The sequence below is a fragment of the Macrosteles quadrilineatus genome, unplaced genomic scaffold (genome assembly GCF_028750875.1).
Source record: "Macrosteles quadrilineatus isolate MER2022 unplaced genomic scaffold, UCM_ALF_1.0 Scaffold_8__2_contigs__length_117827958, whole genome shotgun sequence".
NCBI classification, from domain to species: domain Eukaryota; kingdom Metazoa; phylum Arthropoda; class Insecta; order Hemiptera; family Cicadellidae; genus Macrosteles; species Macrosteles quadrilineatus.
This window is the reverse complement of record NW_026542601.1, coordinates 50739222-50761894: the sequence shown is the minus strand read 5'-3', so window position 1 is coordinate 50761894 and position 22673 is coordinate 50739222. Positions and strand designations below refer to the sequence as shown.

At 31.2% G+C, this 22673-nt stretch overlaps 1 protein-coding gene across 1 annotated transcript in view; it reads right to left on the bottom strand.

Annotated features, from left to right (window-relative positions):
- LOC129000377 (putative neural-cadherin 2) overlaps positions 1 to 22446 on the bottom strand; it is a 49752-nt gene extending 27306 nt beyond the window's left edge. Inside the window, exons 1-12 of the mRNA XM_054427341.1 lie at positions 22345 to 22446; positions 11752 to 11892; positions 10991 to 11106; positions 8141 to 8305; positions 7538 to 7675; positions 6436 to 6622; positions 5070 to 5303; positions 4311 to 4483; positions 3934 to 4083; positions 2845 to 3150; positions 1138 to 1411; positions 380 to 588 (exon numbers count right to left, since the gene is read on the bottom strand). Coding sequence (XP_054283316.1) covers positions 380 to 588; positions 1138 to 1411; positions 2845 to 3150; positions 3934 to 4083; positions 4311 to 4483; positions 5070 to 5303; positions 6436 to 6622; positions 7538 to 7675; positions 8141 to 8305; positions 10991 to 11106; positions 11752 to 11892; positions 22345 to 22396 — 2145 coding nt within the window. The 5' untranslated portion in view covers positions 22397 to 22446. The remainder of the gene's footprint in view (positions 1 to 379; positions 589 to 1137; positions 1412 to 2844; positions 3151 to 3933; positions 4084 to 4310; positions 4484 to 5069; positions 5304 to 6435; positions 6623 to 7537; positions 7676 to 8140; positions 8306 to 10990; positions 11107 to 11751; positions 11893 to 22344) is intronic.
- Between the last annotated feature and the right edge of the window lie 227 nt (positions 22447 to 22673).

Here is a 22673-nt window from a genome sequence, read left to right as displayed (position 1 = left end):
CGATGATTTTGTTTGTTTGGCAAATCCAATTATCTAATTATTTTGCTGCAATGCTGCTCGAAGCAAGTTTCTCTCATGAAACTAAATAATTAATTTTGCAAATCAAACACTTATCACATATTTGTAAATATGAATGCTCCAAATAAACAAACTTAGCATCTGTTTTTATGAAAACAATATTTATCTTTTGCACACGCAATTAAATTATGCGCAAACGAGTTTTAAACCTGTTTGTTTGTTCATTTTCCCTTATATTTAAAAATAATATTCCGTTTTATTGGAAGGAAAGTTCTTGATTTCTAGAATTTTGTGGCAAATCTCTAGGTTCCGTTTGTTGATTATCAGTGTTTCTGTCATCTTGTGAGATAGATAGGCTCACCTGTAGCCTGTAGACGTGTATGTGAGTGTTTCCTGGAGACATAGGGTTGTCGTTGAGGTCGCCGACCACGACTGTTAGAGTGGAGGTGGCACTCATCACTGGATCTCCAGAGTCTTGAATGACTAAGGGTAGAAGGTAGAGTTTCTGTTGTTCTCGGTCCAAGGTTTTGAGAGTAGATATGATGGCTGTGCCTCGCCCTTCATCCCCCACTGTGGACATAGTGGATGTGATTATGTGGGAATAACAATTTACTTGCTACTTATAACAATGCTATCTAACAACGTTGTAATGGTATCGATAGAATACTTTAGTCATATGATTATTTAATTCAATTGAATAACATCATCCTGTTAGTACATATTCATTGAGCAGTTGGATATGGTAAAACAAAACAAAAATCAAAACCAAAACTATATTCACTTATTATGTGTGATTTTTTAAGAAGTCTAGGACATTAAACATTTTAAAACTAACACATTAAAAGAGTTATTTTGAACAATAAAATATTGATAACAGAAAATACATATCCACATAATACAACGTCTTTTTACAAGTGACTTATTTTAATACAATTTCTGTCGAAAGATCAGTTACTTGTTTATGTTACGATATCTGTAAAATAAAAAAATATAAGAAATGAAATTAAATTCTTTAGCTGAATTATAAATAATATTTTTAATATGAATCAAAAGTGTTTAATGAATATATTAAGTTTTAAGAAGGGTATAACATTTATTGATTACACCGAGACTACTCACTTGGATTAGGTTCAACAGAAAACAAGCTTCCCAAGGTTGAGTTGGCCGCTGGGTCCAGATGAAAAGTGTAAGGAGGTCCGTTGCCCTTGGCGGAGTCATCTACGTCGCGGGCAAAGACCTCTAGGAAGACCCCTGGAGAAGAGTTCTCCAACACCACGGGGGCGTAGTCCTTCAACATCTGTGGGGCGTTATCGTTGACGTCCAAGACTCTGACAGTGAGAGTAGCTGTTGCCGTTAGTGCAGGATCCCCATCGTCTTTCGCAGTTATTAGCAACTAGGGGCATGGCAGTGGTGGACTATTCATATTGATAACGATATTATTATTTATTTATTCCTAAATTACCAAATCTGTAAGTATATTTTACTTTTTTCAACACCTATGTACAATACTGTTAATTTAAATAAAATGCTGCTGGTTAAAATATTTTTCATGTTTTGGTGGAAATTTTACCTCGATGCAACAATTTTTCTTATTTAGTAGTCAGGCCAAATAGCTAAATGTGTCATAGGTACAGGTGAATTACTATTTCAGATATAATGCATAATATTTCAGACATGTGTAGGTAGACAAAGAAAAACTAGTCAGAGGTCTAAAAACAACCGTGATGTAGATCAAACATATTTTATTAGATGAAACGGCTTTGAAGGTTTCAACTCAAATCCGGTTATTGTAAAGTATTCTCTAAAATGTTAATTCCCTAGAAATTTACTAATTTCAAAGTTAAAACCTCTGTTAAGCAGATTTTAATTATTATAATGGACAAGATTGACACCAGCAAATGGTTAAAGCAAACTCCTAATGGGTCTGGCTAGAGTTTTAAAAGCTCATGTCTTCCTGTGAGTAATATTTTAGCTCATAACAAAAACAAATAATATACAGTTTTACTATTAATCTCATTAAGCTAAAAATGTTCTGTGAATTTATTTTATTTCATTAGTTTTTTCTTTTGATACGTCTTAATATATTTTTACAAATTTCTGTGTTTTGATTTTCTATATATCCTATACTTTTTGTATGTAAAATAATTATTTTATAATTTTATTAGTTAATTCAAGATTTAAATCACATGTTTTCAAACAATGCCTAACGAATGATTTAAATTATTAATGCACTTAGTTTAATTATTAAAATATAGATGGCTTTCAAAATTTTTTATTTACTACTAAAAATAATATTGCTTTTGAATAAATAAAACTAAAAAAGTTAAAAGAAACTAAAACTTTGCTATGATTTATAAATTAAATACTCTCTTACACAAATTTGAATACGACTATAGCCAGTTAATTTAATTACACGTTGTATGTTTAACTGAACATTGAAAACATAAAACAACCAGTTTCATGTTAATTTGGATTTTTTCACTGATAATTCGTCAACTATTTATTCATATTCTTGTTTGGCTCTACTATATGATGTCACAAAATACAACGATTGTGATAAAATACTGTTCAAAGACTTAGCCACGTGTATTAAATTTGTACAGCGTGACACTTTAAAATAAGTATAAATATTTTGCGTATAAATGACGCTACAACAGAACATGAATTCAACAAATCTATTACCATAAACCCATCTCATTCAACTCGATACGTGATTAATAATTATGAATTAATTATATAGTTTCACGCCAACAATCTTATTTTACTCTAATCAATTATACAGACAGAATAATTATCCATGACTTATTTTAGATGGTATCCCCTTACCTTATGGATCGGCGTCGTCTCCCTATCCAAAGGACGTTGGACGGTGACCCTCCCCTCCTGGCTGATGTGGAAGTGCCTCCTGGGATCACTGCGATGGCCGATGCCGTACACTACCCTCGCCTGTCCCCGCTGGTCAGGGTCCCTCGCCGGGAAGATGTCCACTAGGGTACCCAATGCCACACCCTCCTGGAGTGACACCTCAGAACTGGACTTGTCAAACTTAGGTGGGTTGTCGTTTATGTCTATCAGTCTGACCACGACCCATGAGTGCGCTGAATGGTAACTCCCTTGGGTTCTGTTCGGTCCCTGAAATCATCGGATATTTCATGTTTTGTATATTGAAATTGTATGCTGTATATTTATTTAGAATTAATTGATAAAATATTTTTTTTATTTAAAACATTGTAAGCTGAAAAAGGTGGATTTAATTTTGTTCTTATTTGAAAATTTACACTATTTTCAGTGTCATAGACCAATACTATAATATCGTTTGTAGACTATTGGTGTTTTTCAAAAAGAAAACCCTAACAAACTACAAATAGTTTGTTTTTACCAGATAAAAATATCTGCCTGTCGAGGTTTGCTTCAATTTATGTACTGTTTAGCAAATAGGATTGTATTTTTAAAGTTTTACAGATCGACGATGGATTCGGCGTTGGTACTACTTGATAGATAATGTACGAATACGTTTAACATGTAAACTTATATATCTTCATTAAACTGTTTTAGACCAAAATATCTGTCGTTATTGAAACTAATACCACTTTTGTTATAGTTGTTTCAATATATTATTTAAATTTGAGAATTTAGATTTGGTAATAAATAATTTGGTATAGTGCTATGAAGTGATGAGTTGAAAGATTACTTTACTACTGCCTTGAAGCTGTCTTAATACTCCTAATAATATAATAGTCTATTAAGTATTAACTAGTATTAACTCGTGACTGACATATGAATTTTAAAATGTTGTGGGTCTTATATCCATTTGTTAACAAATGTTTAATCATATCTTTATCTTAGGGAATAGACAGTAATACTAGAATAAAATAAAAGATAACATAAAGGTGTTTAATCAGTTTGGCAATTCACCTGGTCATTCACCTGTATTTTGAACCGGAAGCCCTGCGACTGTAAAGGATCCTCGAAGTCTAAAGGTTTTACCACCTTAAGAGAACCAGTGCCATCTGCATTACGAACCATGGTAAACCTGTCTGTACCAGGTCCACTGCCTTCCACTACCTGTAAAATAGGATATCAGCAGTTTAAATATTTAATATGATTGATCAGTCGTGATTTGGTAATTTGTAGGCGTTTACATTATCCTGTTTAGCCAGATGACTCAGTAGTAAAAGGTACCCTCATTTAATGGAACATTTTAGTACAGCCAAAGTTTTTCTTAGAAAGAAAAACCACTTCATTAATTTCCTAGATATTTAAATGTAGAAATACTAGTTTATTACACTTACGTGATAGTAAAAGTCGTTATTCTCGTCCTGGTCTACAACGTTTACAGTTAAAACAGTGTAGTCAGGTATTTCCCCTTCCAGTGACTCGAGGACCTCAGTAGTCCACTCGTCCTTGGTAAAAGATGGCGGCATGTCGTTTATATCTGTCACTAATATTGATACCGTTCCTGTACCTGAAATGATGATAGAGTAGATCAGTTTTAATGATAAACCAAACAGCCATTGAAAATTATACTTTCAAAATATACATACAGACTTATCCCTTGAAAATACTATAAGCAAATAATTCAGCTATAGCTTCATTAACTTCTATTCAATTTATTTAGCAAATAGTTCAATAAAAGATTATTTTATTAGGGCAACAAATTGAAAAATCTAAATTAAATTTTTTCGCAGCGAAATGTTAAATAATGCCTTACTTTAAAAACGTTTTCCTAAAGTGAACAAGTAGTAAATGTTTTTTATTCCAGGAAATTATAAATTGTTCTATTATTTACTCAACAAAGGGATAAATATTAATTGGCCTAATAATTTAAATAAGTAACATTCAATACAATGACAAATCTAACTATGTACAACCATGTTGAAGCCACAGACATTTCAACCTTATCTTCATAGATACCGAAAATAATAGTTAGGAAATAACAACCCTGCAAAATACCTTAGACAATGTCTAACACAACAATGTGTGTGTTTAGACAATGTCTAAATACAATGTCTAAGGTACGAGTCCTTATAAACTATTGTATTTTTATTTACCCTTTAGTCCTCCTCCGTCCATTGCTACAACCTGTAGTGTATAGTCCGGAGTTTTTTCTCGGTCAAGGCAACATATCTTTGTCGTAATGAGTCCCGATCTTGGCTCAATGGTGAAAATCGGCGTTCCTGTCTCTTCGTCTAACACGTTCTTCTCAATGTTGTAAACTATTTGAGCATTTCCACCCTCCGCCGGGTCATCGTAGTCAATTGCAGACATGGCTAGGACTATGATACCTGCGGAAAAACAACACTGTGTAATCTATCTTCGTTAGAAATCGTATTAGTTAAATACCAACCTAAATTAAGGCATGCCTAGTCAGATATATGTGTTTGGTTTGGTATAACTGCTTAAACTGTTTAATTGCTCGTGTGCTCGAAGTGTTTGTGTAGGTTGCTTGGCATAAGAATGATATGAATGGCGAAGGAACATAAATAGTTTTCTTTAAGTTGTAGGTCAGTGGTTGCATCTTAAACTTCAATAAGAGAACCAAGACTTAAAAATAAAAAAATTTTGAAGGTTCTTAAAACTTTCCATTTTTAGGAGTGTGTCCTTCACTAAATATATAGGGTGTCCCAAGAAGGGGTTTAAACGTTTGATTTTATATTACGAGCCCATTCACTCACCGAACTTTTTGAAACTTTACACAGTTTACAAAGTAGGTTCTTAAAATATTCTGGAAAAATTTCAACTCCCTAACCTTAGTAGAAACAAAATGGCGGCATATTGAATAAAGTTACTTTAAAAACATTAAAAAAGGTATTTTTGGTTTTATAAAATATTTTTATTGTTACTTTCCAGGGTGACTTTTAAATAAAAAAAAAACTAGAACATAGCCTAATGGAAAACTAAAAATAAATCAAATAACTAATAAATAATAATAATTAATAAATAACTAATAATAAATCATGAAAGTAGTTTATATTATAAAGCACATTGGTAAGTTTGTCAATATGCCACCATTTTGTTTCTACTAAGGTTAGGGAGTTGACATTTTTCCAGAATATTTTTAGAACCTACTTTTTAAACTGTGTAAAGTTTCAAAAAGTTCGGTGCATGAATGGGCACGTAATATAAAATCAAACGTTTAAACCCCTTCGTGGGACACCCGGTATAGCTGGGGGTAGACACTAGCATAGTAATTGACATTAAAAAAGTTTTGAACTCTTTTCTCTTTAATTTTGTTGTCAATAGTTTCACAAAAGATAATTTATGAATGAAATGAAAGTGAATTTATCAAGTAGTCAACTAGTGTAAGTTTAAAAATGGAAATTAAAAGTTTTTAAATGCGTTTTTATTTTAAAACTAAGTAAACTACGTTTACTAAACACATTTCTGCAATTTATTAAAAAGTAAGTGTCAGCATACCTGCTGTGCCGTTCTCAGTTATGTTGGCCACGCTGAGAGGCTGAGGGAATACAGGCGCATTGTCGTTGACATCTTTAAGGTTGACGGTGATGTCGGCGTACCCCACAAGGCCGTCACCCCCCTCGTCCTGAGCAAACACTGTAAACCTCCACTGCGGCCGACCATGGGGCAAGTCGCGGTCCAGGGGCTGAGGATCAGAGATATGAATCGTTTAAGGTATTTTGATAATTGGGTCTGACCAACACATCTTGATGCTACAAGGCGAGTATGATTGAAGGATGAGTGTTGGATGATACACAAGATACTGACAAAGAACTGTTGGTTTTATGGACAGGAACATTGATTGAAACAAAAATTTTAAGGATAGCAAGGTCCAGTAAAAAAAAAAAAAAACAAAGCTATTTATTTTTCTCAGGATTAAGCTACCAACCATCTAAATAGCATGCGAGCACTATATCCCCTAAGCCTTGACCTAAAGATGTGCTTGGTGTGATCTGTGATTGATCAAATTGAGAGAAAATTATGTAACCTACAATATTGTTTATGTACGTAAATTGTGTTAATGACACTCAAATACACTGTTTACGTTTTTGCCTTTCAACTTTGAATACATCCGAGGAAATATAAGATGGTACATGTACATGTAAGAGGATATAAAATTGATGTAGTAAGTAAATTGATGATACATGATGATACATATGGGTAAACCAACATTCCTTACCAACTGAATCGAAAGAAGAAATTTAATTTGAAGTGAGATTGAAATTTATTAAATTCATTCTATGAAAGTATATTTAGAGCGAATACATACAACCATCCGATAAAAACCAATAATAACGTGGTTAAATGACACATGTTGAATAATTCAATACAAACATTCTATGATCGTCCACACTGATGTAAGAAAGTAACGAGTGAAAACGATAATATTTAATACCCACGTGCATTGTTAAATGCCATACAAATTAACTGTTTTGTAGAATATTTTATTTGGTTTTATACTTCAGGGATAGTTAAAACGCTATCCCATCTCGCTATTTTTGTATAAATATTCGACCAACATCAGACACACGTGCAAGCTTAGGTTTTATTTCACGCTTACCTTGAGCACATATACCTCTCCCGAGGTTTTATTTATTGAGAACTTTCCACTGGACGGTTCGTCAGCATCCACACCCGGACCAGTGAGGAAATACACAACATCCTTTGGTCTATCTACATCGGCATCCGTCACGTTTACCTGTAAATTAATGCAGGCGGTTAAAATAAGGGCAGTAAATTAATAAGGGTAGTTACAAATACAATTCACTTAAAACCTGTCTGAAACATGATATTCTAAGATTGTAACAGGATTGTTAGTTAGCAAAACGTTTTGAGGAATATATTGATATTTTAACCTTCGACTTTTAAAAAGATGCAATAAGAAATAGCATTTTTCCTAGTTATGGCTATTTATGAACGACGATAAATTGAATGCGACTGTTGTACAATTTCTTTTTCTGTTGAATCAGATCCTAACCTAAACATGTTCAGTGAAACAACTGATTTAAGATCACAGAGATTTCTAATAATCTGTTTGGAGGCTTTTCAAAAACATATTTTAATTTCGATATTGCTGGTGTTCTATATTTCAACTAGATAAGGAAATGCGTTTTGGTATTCATTGCTAAAATAAATTTAGAAACATTTAACAAATACTACTTGCCTGCAGTATCTTCGCAGGTAGCCCTTCTTTCTCTTCTTCCAGCACAGTGGCGCGGTACGACGGGTGTTCAAACACTGGGGGATGGTCGTTTACATCTAACACGGTCACTTGTAGAGTCGTGTAACTCACTGACTCACCATCAGTCACCGATAATCGAAGATCGTACTGGAACATTTATCGTTGTCAAACTACGACATAAATAAGTGGTTACTAAATCAACTTATGCCACTGTCACCCTCCAACAAATACAGTGTTTTATTACAAATATATTATAAGACATGTGTAAGTATTTCTTATTTACTTATGATTCGGTATTTTCATCAGTTTTGATGAATTTTAAGCTTAATTTTATGTTTTTGCAAAGCACCTTCAATGGTGTTGACTTTTTTCTTTATATTAGTATGTTTAGGAACGTAAGTAGACATAAACGCCCTGACGTTTTGTCTAGTTGTTGAATCTGTAGTTGAATTAAAAAACTGTCTGTACAAACGACTCGTAAATATATGTAAATAATAAATAGCCATGGAATACTTATGAAATATATGGACATTTTATGTCGTTCCACTATTTAATGTTTTCATTTTACAGGAAGTAAAAAAAATATTGACGAGCAGACTGTTTAAAGGTTAATTTTAATTATTGTAGTAGGAGTAGGCTTACACAATGCATATTAAGTTACAAGTTATTTAGTTTTATTTCGCATTCACCTTTATTTTTCTATATTACAGGCCTAAATCAAATGTTTATGTTAGCCTTTTTTAAACAATTATTTTAACACAAAGTATTATAATTTAAAGGCTATGTAACAAGAAAATTACGTTTTGACGCATTGATAAAAGTAATTAAATCCATATCAACCATATCACGTAGTCCTAATTACGTTAATGTATTTTTAAGTCTGATTTAGTAGTAATTTGTATCCGTATATGGACATTAATTATGTATAAGGAAGTTTGTATATAAGGAATATACTTATGTTATACACCTATTTTAGTATATACTATTTTTAAATCATGGCGATATACGTACGTATGTTAATATTGTTACATTTGAGAAAATCGTAAGAATTTAGATAAGTATTTTTGTCACCCGAGCACAGGAATAGCACTTGGTGACACCTGAAGGATGGGCCATTATTCACCTGCAGTTTCATTTGTAACATTGTAATTCTTTTTCACGCTTAACCATTTCGTGACTTTTTTCTCTGTTAATTTGAAATTTCATCTTTTGAAACAAAACTTAACGAAAATCTAATGAAATGGAAAACAGAAAATAATCTAATACAATACAGACATCTACAAACACGAATTAGGTTGTTGTGGAATTGTATTGAACATATTTTTGTTATTACTGCCATTCTTGAAAATAACATATGAAGGTACTTTCTATGCTTTACTCATATGAAAAAAATGAAATAGGCTATATTTATAAGACCGTAGTGTTCATGGAAAACTATGAATGAAACAATATGAAAGGCCATGGGCTAGGTACATATAACTAACTATTGTTTAAACTTATTTAGATTATTAGAACCGAACAAAATAAGTTGAATTCTTAAAGAAAACGTATGAACAACGCATGATGTGACCTTTAATGAGCTAAAACTTACATCTACTTTTATTTATAATCCTAAATAACAACAACAAAAACAACTTAACACGAAATCATTCAACATATTCACAAAAACAGTATTAGGCTTGGTAATGTATTCAAAGCCAAAATGTATCTCTATCAAAAGACATTTTCGCTTATTTCGAGCGAAAATTCAGGATTAATACACGTTGATGAATACATCTTTAATTGGAATAACCTGACATTCGTTTCATACCTTCTAAGCTGCTAATTAACTTATAATTATTATTGCTTGAAATACCCAATGCTGTTTATGTAACTAAAATAATTGATTGAAATGTAATATTGTACATTGCAGACATGCAATACACCATTTCCAATAGGCCTTTCATTCTTTTACAAAATGTAATACTCAATAGTTTCAAACTCAACCAAATTGAATCATATTAATCGTAACCAGCATGTTATTAGAACAGTGTTTTGTATGAAGATTACTACAGAGCATGAAAATGTATACACATTTAGTTGTAATATGTTTATAGAATAATTAAGCCAATGGACATTTACGGTCAAAATTTACATCGTAATAACCTATTGCTCGGGGCTTCTGAACTGAATAACGGACTAGAGTTTCAGTTTCTCCAGGAGCTAAGTGACTTATAACAGAGGAGAATCATTACAATGGCTAAATGAAACCCCAACGGAGGAAAGCTCACATTTACAATCTATGGGTACAATGGCCTTCTGTTAAATGTAGTATTATTACGTCTGGATTATGTTATATTATCCTTTTTGGCATAAACTATACAAGCTTAAATTGTATTGTTTAAATATTATGTTTAACCAATTGTTGTCAACTGTGAACAAAACTGTATCTAAAAAGTTTGTGGGAAAACTGTGTACTTGTATTTTGTTCCAGTCTAATTTTGCCTTACTCATTTTTAACCAAACAACCCTTCCATGTAGAACTAGAAGGGTATATCTTTTATCTCAGTTGTCGTATATATCATTTAAACGGAAAATCACAACAGTGTTCTCCATGATCCCACATTATGGCATGAATATTGGTTATATGTTCAATTGAATATTCAGTTAGGCCGAGATATTCTCTAACTGAATATCTTGCCAAGCTATGCGATTAGATATTTCCAAAATCGTTTTTAACGTTTACTATTTTGACTATATTTATTCACTGTATCTGTTCTCAATTTTAATGGTAATAACGAACTATAATATATGTTTTACCACAATAAAACGTAATTATTTCAAATTGCATACCTTTTTCCTAGACTCGTAGTCCAGAGGGGCTCCAAGGGAGACGGCTCCATTCTCTTGGTTGATCTCAAACACACCTCCTACGTTACCGCCTGCGATCTCGTATCGTACAGACGATGCTTGTGAAAAATAAATCATTACTAAGATTTCTAAGATGAAAATCATATGAACGTAAATCTATTCTCGATGTTAGTTGTACAGCTTTATACTTGAGAAACACCCAAACCTTAATGGTTAACCATAACCTATTTCGTCTACCTAGCTATTTTACATAAATTAAGAACGTACTCTTTCTTAGTGAAATAGATCTTTGATTGTTTTTAGACTTTCCTTCTATACCATTTACATGGTGTGGTAAAGAACGTGTAAGTTATTTTGTCAAATAAAAGTATCAAAGGTAAGACATATACAGTGTTTACACAATTTCAACAGTAGATTATTGAATGAATACGTAAAGCTATATGTCGTTCCTAAGCATTTCTTTTAACGTGTAAAGTAAATTTGAAGCATAGATAAAAGGAGTAGAGGAGTAGAGAGTAAGGAGTGTCTGCTCCTTTTATCTATGGTTGAAGTCATAAAATCTAACTACACCACAATAGAAAGTCCAATTCCAAAATGTCACACACTACACAAAAGACCCTCAAAACAAAAGGACCTCTTTGAAGTTACTTCACTAAGTGAGCAGTGGTACAGAAATCACAAAGTAATAGAAACGTAAAATAATGTATTGTTACAACATTTGCTAACACATCGTTCTATCCTACCTTCGTCATGGTTTTCTGCCTTGACAGCAATAATAGGTTGGCGCAGTTCCTCATTTTCCTTCACCTGAACTGTGTAAAGAGACTTCTCGAAGTACGGCGAGTCTTCACTTTCTGATCCACCGGATTTGAATAACTTGCTCACTGTAATGAAAACAGTATTTTTGACGCCGTAGTCTTTTAATGTTTGTAAAGGCTATATAAATTGTTATTTATTGTAGAACGCCCTAATAGTGCAATGCAAGTAAACAAGCAAAGAGCAATAAGTACAAACGATATTTTTGTATAGGATTAAATGGATTTACAGCAGGTTTTATCGAATTACCGCCTGAAAAGAACAACCTATTACCGTATGACTCATGATGATGTGGACCCGGGATACAATTACATCCCTGAGTCCCTGAAGCCACAAACACCATCCAAATTAATAAATAATATACCATATGTATGTGTCCATGAGCCCAACAGAGTCACCCACTTGAGTGAAAACCATTCAATTTCGATGAAATTTTGTACAAGACGTGTACAATCTGAATTAATTTAAAGAATTGGTGAAACAGCCTAATTGAACAATAGGAACCTGTCGTTGTGTAGACAGTTTAAATTAATTTCCCCATCGATTTCTCCTTAAAACATTAAGTCAAGTGATTTATTTTAAAACCACATTGTACAGCTTAAGAATCCTAAATATATATATTATTATATGCTTAATGGAAACAGAGATACCAAAAATTATTAATTAAAAATTCAAAATGTCCATGCTTTTCTTATGGAGAATAAATAAACCATTGTACTTGGATTATTTACGAATGAATTATTTTTATAGAATTTGGTACATTTATGCTTCATGCCACGACATGAACATTAGAAAACACTTCATTACATACCTGGTAGCAACAAACTTATGTGCACATGAAAACCAAGGTCATTTGAATAACAAATAAACCTGAGAGTTTAAGGATATATTTTAGTTAAAGTACAATTGGGCAAAAGGGAATATGCCGAGTCTGTAGGTTTGCAACTGCGAGGATATTAAAAATGTATTTCTTATCATGGATCTTAAGAATTTGTAAATAAAAAAACCATGCTACAAACATTGTTTTTATCTGCGGCGTGATTGGACGATCGTTAATAAAAGATCATTAACAAACAAAAAAATTACATTCCTTCCAAATTTAACTAATCTGGACAACATGCATAAAAATATATACCCGAATTTTGGAACTAAATAAAGTAAAAATAACATTTGTAGAAATGAGGATGATTGCATGAGACAGATAAGATATTCCGTGGCGCCGCTTGTAACACTTCATCGCTTGAATTATTCATCAACAAAGACCAAGATTGATGGTAAGGCTGGATAATTTATTAAGGATCTGATCTCAATGAGATTTGTAAATTAAATTAAGCATTAATACTAAGTAGGACAGGGCTGGTCTGGTAATTAGATTACGGAGGTTTGCCATGCATAGCAAACATCATTCCCTCAAAGCTTAATTAGCAATAGCCTATAACTGTTAGCCGACCTAAAGTGGGGAATTTGTGCCAAAATCTAGTAGATATATGCCCTGTTTTCGATATAGATCTACAAAAAATTATAAAAATTAAGATAAATATGTGGATTGATATATATTTTTTACCATCTCAACGCTTCGTTCCACTAAAATTGAGTTACCATCTTGCTTTAACAAGGACAAACCTGATACAAACATAGTTTCAACAGATTGACTTAATAACGATTACGTAATAGATTGTAATGTAGTCATGTTAAACTGGCAGTTCAATGAGTAAAAATGTTCGTTTTTGTATTTAGGTTGGGTGAAAACTAAACTATCCTTATACTTTTTTCTTGTACGGAAATCTTAAGAAAATTACCCTTAATTTCACATTTTTTATAATTTGTCTTAAGCATGAAATGTTTTGACGAAGTTGTATTATATGAAATGGTTGAACTGAACATAACGTTGAAACCTATCATCCCCACAACCAAGCAAAAGTCTTTCATATTAGCTCTAAAGAAATAGATTGGCTGAGAAAGCTTATTGAAGAGCATGAATTGAGTCTATTAACACTTTACTTTATATATTTCTTATACTCGTGCGTAAAGAAACTTGAGTATCTAATCAATTTGTTTACTCGTATGTTGAATAATTTATAGCTTATCTAAAACGAAGATATTAAAAAAAAAATTAACACTATTACAATAGTTTTGAAAAAAACTAACTATGACAAAGGTCATAAATAATAAAATAATTATTGCTGAAATCCTGAAATTACGAATCTCTTATTTTACATCCCACAAAAATAAAATGCTATGAGGAACAAGGTGTATAAAAGATTACTTGTTTTTGTTGTTTTAATAGGCTAGCTACGGTGTTTTTGATCTTTCTGAGATAATCACTCACAGTTTTTTTTTTCCAATATTGGTAACATAAAACGTGTGTCAAATGTTATTAAGAACGAATAGCAAAAGCATAACAACTGGGTAACTGCGTGCTTGACTAGTTCTGAAGAAGGTATCTTTGGTTCATCCTTAAAGAAGGGTTAACATTAGTTTGAGGATTTAAATGCAAATGCAACATCAGGTAATTTGCTTCTTTTACCTTTAATTTGCACTTAGTTTCATAAAAATCTAAAATTCACTATATTCATTCATTATATTTTATGACATGGACATCTAAGACCATCTTAAAGAATATATTTTAAACAAACGGATAATTTATTACGGTGGTGTTTTAGTAAGAAGCTGTCTTTATGAAAATAAAATATGCATAAAATAAGCTGAAATTGCACGTTAAACCGTAATTTTATCAATATTTAAGTTTCAACATTACGAAAGCTTAAAAGCTCTGAAAACTGTTTAAGCATTATAGCTTTATATGTGGAGAAACCCCAAACAGTGTTTTCATTATGGAGAATGAAATATTCACACAACCTTCAAACACTGCCAAATTTACTTGTTTTTCAGAGCACTTTGAGTTCACTTTACGTAATAAGGAAACATGTTGAGCCTTAAGAGCATAAGCCTTAAAAACCCAGGTCTTATCACTTTGGGTTATTTCATACAGCTGACAGGAGATTTAGCAGCTTTTAAATTTAAACCACTGTTGTGTATGATCTTAAAAGAAGTTCACAAAAAGTTTGTTTACAACTAAAAACAGTACCAGTTTCTTTTCAAGGTTTTTAAGGTGATCCACCACTATCTTTTGATATATTCCTGACATTTTTTACCTATTTTTTTAGATGTATTTTGGAACACATGTACCAAATCATAAGTAATTCTGAAAACATTTTCACATTTTCTTCTGATTTTTATAGTACGAAATAAATTTCAGGCGTTGGCAACCATGAGTAAGGATTGTTTATGCACCAAAAAAAGTTTGCTATAAAAATGTAGGCCTATTTTAACAAAATTTGGTTTAGTAAAATATGCGTGTTTTTATTTGTGTTCACAAGTTATCATGGTTTAAATGCCGGAAAATTTGCAGTACATAATAAAATAATTAATCTCAATAAATAAAAAGTAATGAGGAAAATAATTAATTAAAAATACGATGGGCAAACTCGTAAAACCTATATAAATATACATAAAAAATATCTTGTATATTTTTTGTTTTTAACCTTTATTGGAACTACCTTAATTCTTAAAATGCGATTTGGTAAAAAAAGTGCAAGATAGTGGCCGAACCCTTTCCGGAACATGTAAATAAACTAAGTACAATATTACATATAAATATCGAATATAAGGAAGCCTCCCTGAATATAAACCTATGATCATCTTGAGTAGATACTATTAACAAACCTATACGAAAAACTGTTTTATGTTACGCATACAAATAAATACAAGTAGCATTTTAACAACCTATAGTTATCGTTGTTATGTTAATTTCATTATTGTTGTTGTTTTGATTTTTAACTGTACATTAGCTATTTAAATAGAACAAAGTAATAATAGACTAAATAGGTTAAGACAAATATTATAATAACCTAACATTCTGATTATAAAACAACAAAGATAGGATGGGCACAAAACGAAAAACAAGTCAACATTGAATTACAATAATTATTTTCAAAAAATGGCCTCTATTTATATCTTAATACAACACACATTCTGGTTATGATGAAAACCCATTTATCTACAATGAATTACCATATTCTTAAAATCTAATGTAGAATAAATCATCGTAATCTGTACTGACTAAGCTTTGAAAGCGAAACCTCATTATCAGAATAACATATTCAGACACCTTTTGCTTAGTAAAAATTTGTATTAAACAAAGAAAGTAAAACTAATTTCAAAATTATCCATAATACTGAAAAACTTTAATACATTGTTTTACTTTCAAATTTAACGGTTGTAGCATAAAGTTCTTTTTGTAGTGTTTCAAGGCAAAAGTTAAATGTCACCAAGAGAACTTTTTAGGAAACAAGTTGACTACGCTAAGCCTTTGATCCAGAGATCTTTTGAAGTCCAATTCACGGGGCTTCTGTGTTTGAATATTTTACAGAACAACTTTGAATACCAATTTGCATGTTTTTGTACTTTTTTGTGCAAGTGCACACTCAAGCCAAACATACTCTTAATCAAAGAAATCATGATTTAAGGTAACATTTTGATTTTATAAATAGCTGTATCGTTTAAGAAGAGGTCAAATAACAAACATTAGAGATTTACGAATATCCATTTGAAAAAATTAGCTGAAGAAAGAAATATTTTTAAATAATAACTATAAATCTTTTTATCTGGGCAGTTTTATATCTTCAATCTTTGTATTTTTCAATTGATAAATTTTCTTATACTTGTAATGAGAAACATACTGTTATAGAAAATATTGGAATTTCTTATTTATAATTTTTAGACATTATCGATTTACAATTTTGTTTTGTGACGCAGTTAAAAGGTATTTATTTTTGTATATGGCCATAAAAACACGTTTAAAAACATTGAGAATTACAGAAGCAATATTCTAGTACACAAATACGTACTATTGGTCTGAAGAGCCTATTTTGATTAGTTGTAGTTTTTACCTTAATGAGTGTTGTGTACTTCCTATTTATCGGTCATACACAATAATCGGTGTAACGCCAGATTTAGATGTTTACGCCATTATAAGGAAGTCTACCTTATGATAAATATACACGTTTACTTTTTAATATTTAATTTAAATATTCGAAGTAAAGTTTAGAATATTTGTGGCGAAGAAATGCACACCTAGATGGTAAGAGAAGGCAGCCAAAGAAGCATTCAGCATTCCGTTTCTCAGTAATTGCATTTTTGAGCTCCGTTTCACCAAACCCGATAATCCATTACTTATAATGTTTTAGTGCTGAAATACTAAAATAGCGGATTCCTACTGTATTTCAGCTTGTCCAATTTAGATATTTTTCTAGGCCGTGGAGAAATGGCATTTGATTAATGTTTACTCTTTTATTCTACTTTAGAAAAAACATTTAATTTGACACTCTTTTGAGAGAAAATGGTCCAATCCTCTCAAACGGTTGTGGATATGCTGTGAATCTAACCTTATTGTGCCTACGTCCAAAACGCTAAGGATATAAACACCCCTCTTATTAATTCATAATGCCGAGTTGTTTACACTTAAACAGTATTTAACTTCTCCTAAAACACGGAAGATTACTTCCAGTGCAAAACTTGGCTTTATACATGTTCATCTTTCAATGACGCAACGAAAATGCGGGATATAAATTTACTTTCTGAGAGATTTAGCGAGAGTGTGATAGAGCAATAAATCTGCAACTCCCAAGCCTAAACAAAGTGCTTGGAAAGATGTATTGAAGCGATTCGACGGCTTATTGAAAGTATATTACAGTCCTCTCAGCTTTTAGAGGTTACTTGTGAGTTAGCTGGAAGCTGTCTTATTTCGTATATATAAGTACTACTTATAGAAAGATACTATCTCTCCTTTATAGATCTACCCAAGAGAACTATACAGCATACTGACGAAATTTTTTGTCTTTTACTTAACAAGTGTATATTGTAAACTGTGTCTCATGCAGTTGTCATTATTTCTAGTAATTGTAATTGTTCTGATAAGCCAATACAGTGATATTAGTTTCTACTTATTCACCTGCATATGTACCTTAGATTTACCATTATTGTACAAAATCCCTATAGTACATAAAGTCATTTGTTCTTAGAAAGGGCTTACAGAACAAACTAAGTAGTGTTTTACGTGAGACTGTGCATTCATTAAACTAACAACGTTCAACTGAAGCCGGAATGTCAAAATATTATTAAACTAATCTAAACTTACGTATTTTTGGGGTAAAAATAAAGCAGATTAATCAGAAGTAGAAAATGGATACAGTGTTCTCGTTCAACTTCAGAAGCGCAAACTTTTCCAAATTGATTACAATTCCAATACCACCCTTTCGCTGTTTGCTATAAAACATTGGCTGTGGAATAAAACCCTTGAACATTGAGTTTTTCGTAGCCACAGTCTGTCATTTAAGCTGTGGTAAACTGAAACCAACATAGATATTTTAGATAATGTTATTTTATTGAAATGCCGGTGGTTAAAGTATTAGGACGAAGTTCATTTTATAGATTCGCAATAAAAATATTTAAATCTATATACTGGCGTACTGATGAGTTATATAAAAAAAAATAATTTGGTTGACTGTGAGCCACTAAACTGTCTTTTATTTCCAAGAGCCCAACTTAAATAATTTCATGATTCTTAAGTTTTCTGGACCTTTCGATTACAACCCAGATGTCATTTGACTTTGGACTACAAATTAATGATGCTATCCAACAAAAGGCCTACGTAGGCTAGTAACAGCATATTGGTTTGGACATTATTTCTCCAGAGAAATCGTTAGGCTAACGGCTTTGACACAAAAATAATGTGAAATTCCCATTAACGTAAAAGTTTTACGTGTTAATTATATAACATTGACAAATATGTATTGTGCGTTCAGATTTTTTGTTACTCCACAATAGTGTATCCATCTATAATATTAAAACGTGACAGGGTTTTTTTATTTAACGATTCTAAATCAACCACTTGACGGATTTTCATGATTTTTGTGTTGCAAGAAAGATGATTTTGAGAACTAGGGAATGTTGAAGCCATAACTTTAGTTTTGGGTTTCAGTAAAAAAAAATTAGTTTAAAATTTTAAAAAGTCTAGCAGCCGACGTTAAAATTCTACTCTAGCTTTTTGTATAATACCATTTGCTTAACGTAACAGCTGTAAACATTCAGCGTTTTCGACACAAATTCAGCATTTTGATGAAAATGAAATCACATACGTAGAATTGACTTATTTATACTATGTGTAATGCTAATATCATCGATACGTTCATTTATTCGGTAAGAAGGATGAGAGTTTATTTAAAGATACATTGTAAAATACTAGATGTTGTAACTTATTTTTGAGCAGTCTTTAAAATATTTAGTTTGTTTTAGTGCAGTATAATTTGTTATAACTAACAGCTGGTTGAATACAAAAAAAATTCTATAGAACTATGAGGTTAGTTTATTTACTCTGTGATTTTGTCATTGATTACAGGAAATAAGTAAGATTCTATAACAATTGTTGTATACGAATAGAAGCTCACGAATCTTCAAAAGAAAGCTTATGCAAATTATTTTACTAATCGACTTTTTGAGTAAAGGTTGGGGATATAACAATGAAAACATGTTTTAATTTATCTTGGAAGCTTTTTCTTTACTATAAATTGTGAACTGCTTAAACTATACTTGAATTAGTAATACACACGCTACAGTTTTAATGGACTACTGTATTCCCGTATGTAGGACGGGCCAACAGCTCGTTTTGTATAAAAATCTAAATCTTTTCATATATTTACACCTCTCTTTATTTATACTGACTATATAGTCTCATAAGTAGTGGTCAATAACGATCCAAAGTTGCTGCTCATCTTTTACTTTCTCCTATTTTTTAAAATTCTTTTTGTATCAAAATAGGAGGTAAAATGACAATATGTTGCAATAAACTGTGCAAATGAGACATTTAAGTCCTAATTTAAGTATGGAGTTCTGGGACTTCTATCGAAGGCCAGGTCTAAATACTGCTACTATTACAGCATAGCAGCCCTGAATAAACCTTCATCAAATCATTTGTATAGTACAAGATAAAATCTCACCTAAAAGGAATTGTATTTTGCAAGTGATTCCTCGCTATAATAAATAATTTTAAATATTTATATTTTATAAATATATTATATATATAATTTGTAAAACTTGATGTTAAGCCTACTTCTATATCTATATACTTCTTATATACTTCCTATATACTTTCTATAATCGATGCGGTTATATTAATTTTATTTTAATTTTTGACGTTGTTAATATATTAACTTAGTATGAATAACATCTACTAAAATTGAAGTCTGACTTAATCAATGTAGTAGAACTGTGAGGAAGTAAGTATCCAGGAACAATACCCAACAAAGACTAATACTTTCAAATCCTAGATGACGACAATTCAATTAAAGGGGTGTTAGAGACGGCTTTTGTACTTAAGTAGAATGCAGCTTTGTACTAAAGAAGGGAGGATTTCGGCCCTATTTCAGTATAATAGAGAATAGATTAAAAACTCCAACAATAAGATTGCTGTAATCCTGTTCTCTTTCGTAGTATGTAATATGATGAAAGACATGGTTCTGAATATAAATTTAGTTTGCTACTATCGAAGGAGGCTCTTCGACCTAAACTGACCATTTATGCTTATGTTTTTACATCTTCTCGTCTTAGTTTTTGACACAGATTACAAAGGACAAATGTGTTCTAAATAATGTAGAAAGTATGGTTTTCGGATCAGTTTTAGCTCAACCACTTATTAAATGATAAATATGTTATATGGTGTGATTTTTCTGTGAAATTTAAAACTCTTTTACATATTTTTATTGATAATGAATATTACATAATTGACCTTATTAAGTACATGATAAGATTTTTTTTTGAAAATGACAGAAGACTAGAGAAAAATCTTTCTGCCAAAAACCGTCTGCCAAAAATAGTGAAACTATGTCGCGACGTCATAGTAGATTTTTGTAACAAAATCGATTTCTTGAGGTCGACATTTTACTTAAACATTACCAATTCAGGAATTTATATTAATTAAATAGATAGGTTTATATGTATAAAATATATATTTGGTAACTTAAAATTGCAAACTATTAAATTAATTTTTTTTTTTTTTTAGATAATATTACGTGTTAGTTTACTTTACATTTTTATCGGAGTGATTGGGACAAAATAAAGGTTCATGAAATAAATTTACTTTTATAAAATTATATTAGTAGACACAGAAATGCATATTATACCTAAACTTAATATAGTCAGTGCAACACCATTAGTGTCCAATATTTGTAATGTGTAACCTAATAAAATATATTTGTTTGTATTCTCTATTAATTCCTTTATCTTTTAAAATAATCGTATGGTTAACTTATTTATTCAGTTGTTTTTAAACATTAAGATGAAGAGAAACATTGCAGCAAACTGTTTTACAAAGGCAAACTTTAGTAAATTGAAAAATAATCAAAGAAGTTAGAAGTAAAAAAATTAAGTATAAGCTATATCTATTTTCATGTAATACTTAGTAAGAATAAATGCCATCCGAGCAATTGTTTTAGAGTTTGACCCTAAGCAATTTAACTGATTCGAATACAATTAGAGTTTACGAAACTAGTTAAACTCAATTAGTATCCGTTTAAAGTTGTGTTTGAAAATAAATCATGCGGTGAAAATTTCATTTTACTTTTAAAATCTAAATAATAATGGCGAAAAGGATAAAGTTAATAGTCCTTATTTACATATCAATGTTAGTTTAACCAGAAGTACTATATAATACAATCAGTTTTCTATTTTTCTTAACAAAATTAACCTAAACTCATTTAAACTAACAAAAAGATTTACTGTTAAAGTTCTATTACACTGTATGTTTTCAATATTTTTTATCAAAGACCTCGAAAGTCGAAAAACAAGATCAGTATTTGCAGATATATTCTCACAAATACATTATTTGCGATTGTCGATGTAATAATTTTGCAACAATTTATAAGTTAACATAAAATACTTTACTGATTATCTCAAACACTGAACGTGCAAAATATTACTTCCATTAATTATTTGTCAAAACTAAATGCAATGAGATGCATTAATTAAGTAGTATTCTACGTTGTCATAGGTAAATGGTTCCCATGAACGTGGTTTGCTTTGTAATGAAAAGTATTCTTTAGCGTGAAAAGTATTCGAAAATGCCAACTTATTCAATTTATATGCCAACGAAACCTACATTTTAAAACCATACATTAATCAAACATACTATTCATACTACTTCTTAACGGTAATCATACAAGCTAAAAAAATTTAGTTGGCTAAATGTTAAATGCTAAAACCATGAATAAGTATGGTACAAAAATATTTTACTCATTTCACATAATCAGTAAACTTAGTCATTGTAATGTATTTTCCAATGCCATGTATTATTTTGTAATTTTGGAATAAAGAATTTATGAGTTCTGACATATGTACATAAAGTGATAAACAAATTTAAACTCATCACAATGTTGTAATAAAAAATGTTGTATGACAAACCCTACCTAGATAGGTGCTGTTAGTCAACACCCAAAGTACTTTCAGCGGGTCCACCATGAGTAAATTCACTAGTTATTCGCACATTGATAACTACGACGCGTCACCTCGGTCCGTCATGATGTGCGTTCAAAGACCGCCAAAGTCAAACTGAGGCGCTCCCATCGTGGCGCAGGCGTCTTGACAGGGTGTTAGGGGTGATAATGTATATGGGGCGATTCCATCATGATAAGTAATTTTTGTAAAGTGCTAGTATTTTTAACACTTGTCACTTTTATTAAACGTATTTTATAATTTGATGCAATCTAAATTTAAGTTTCTGTGAAGATATAATTGA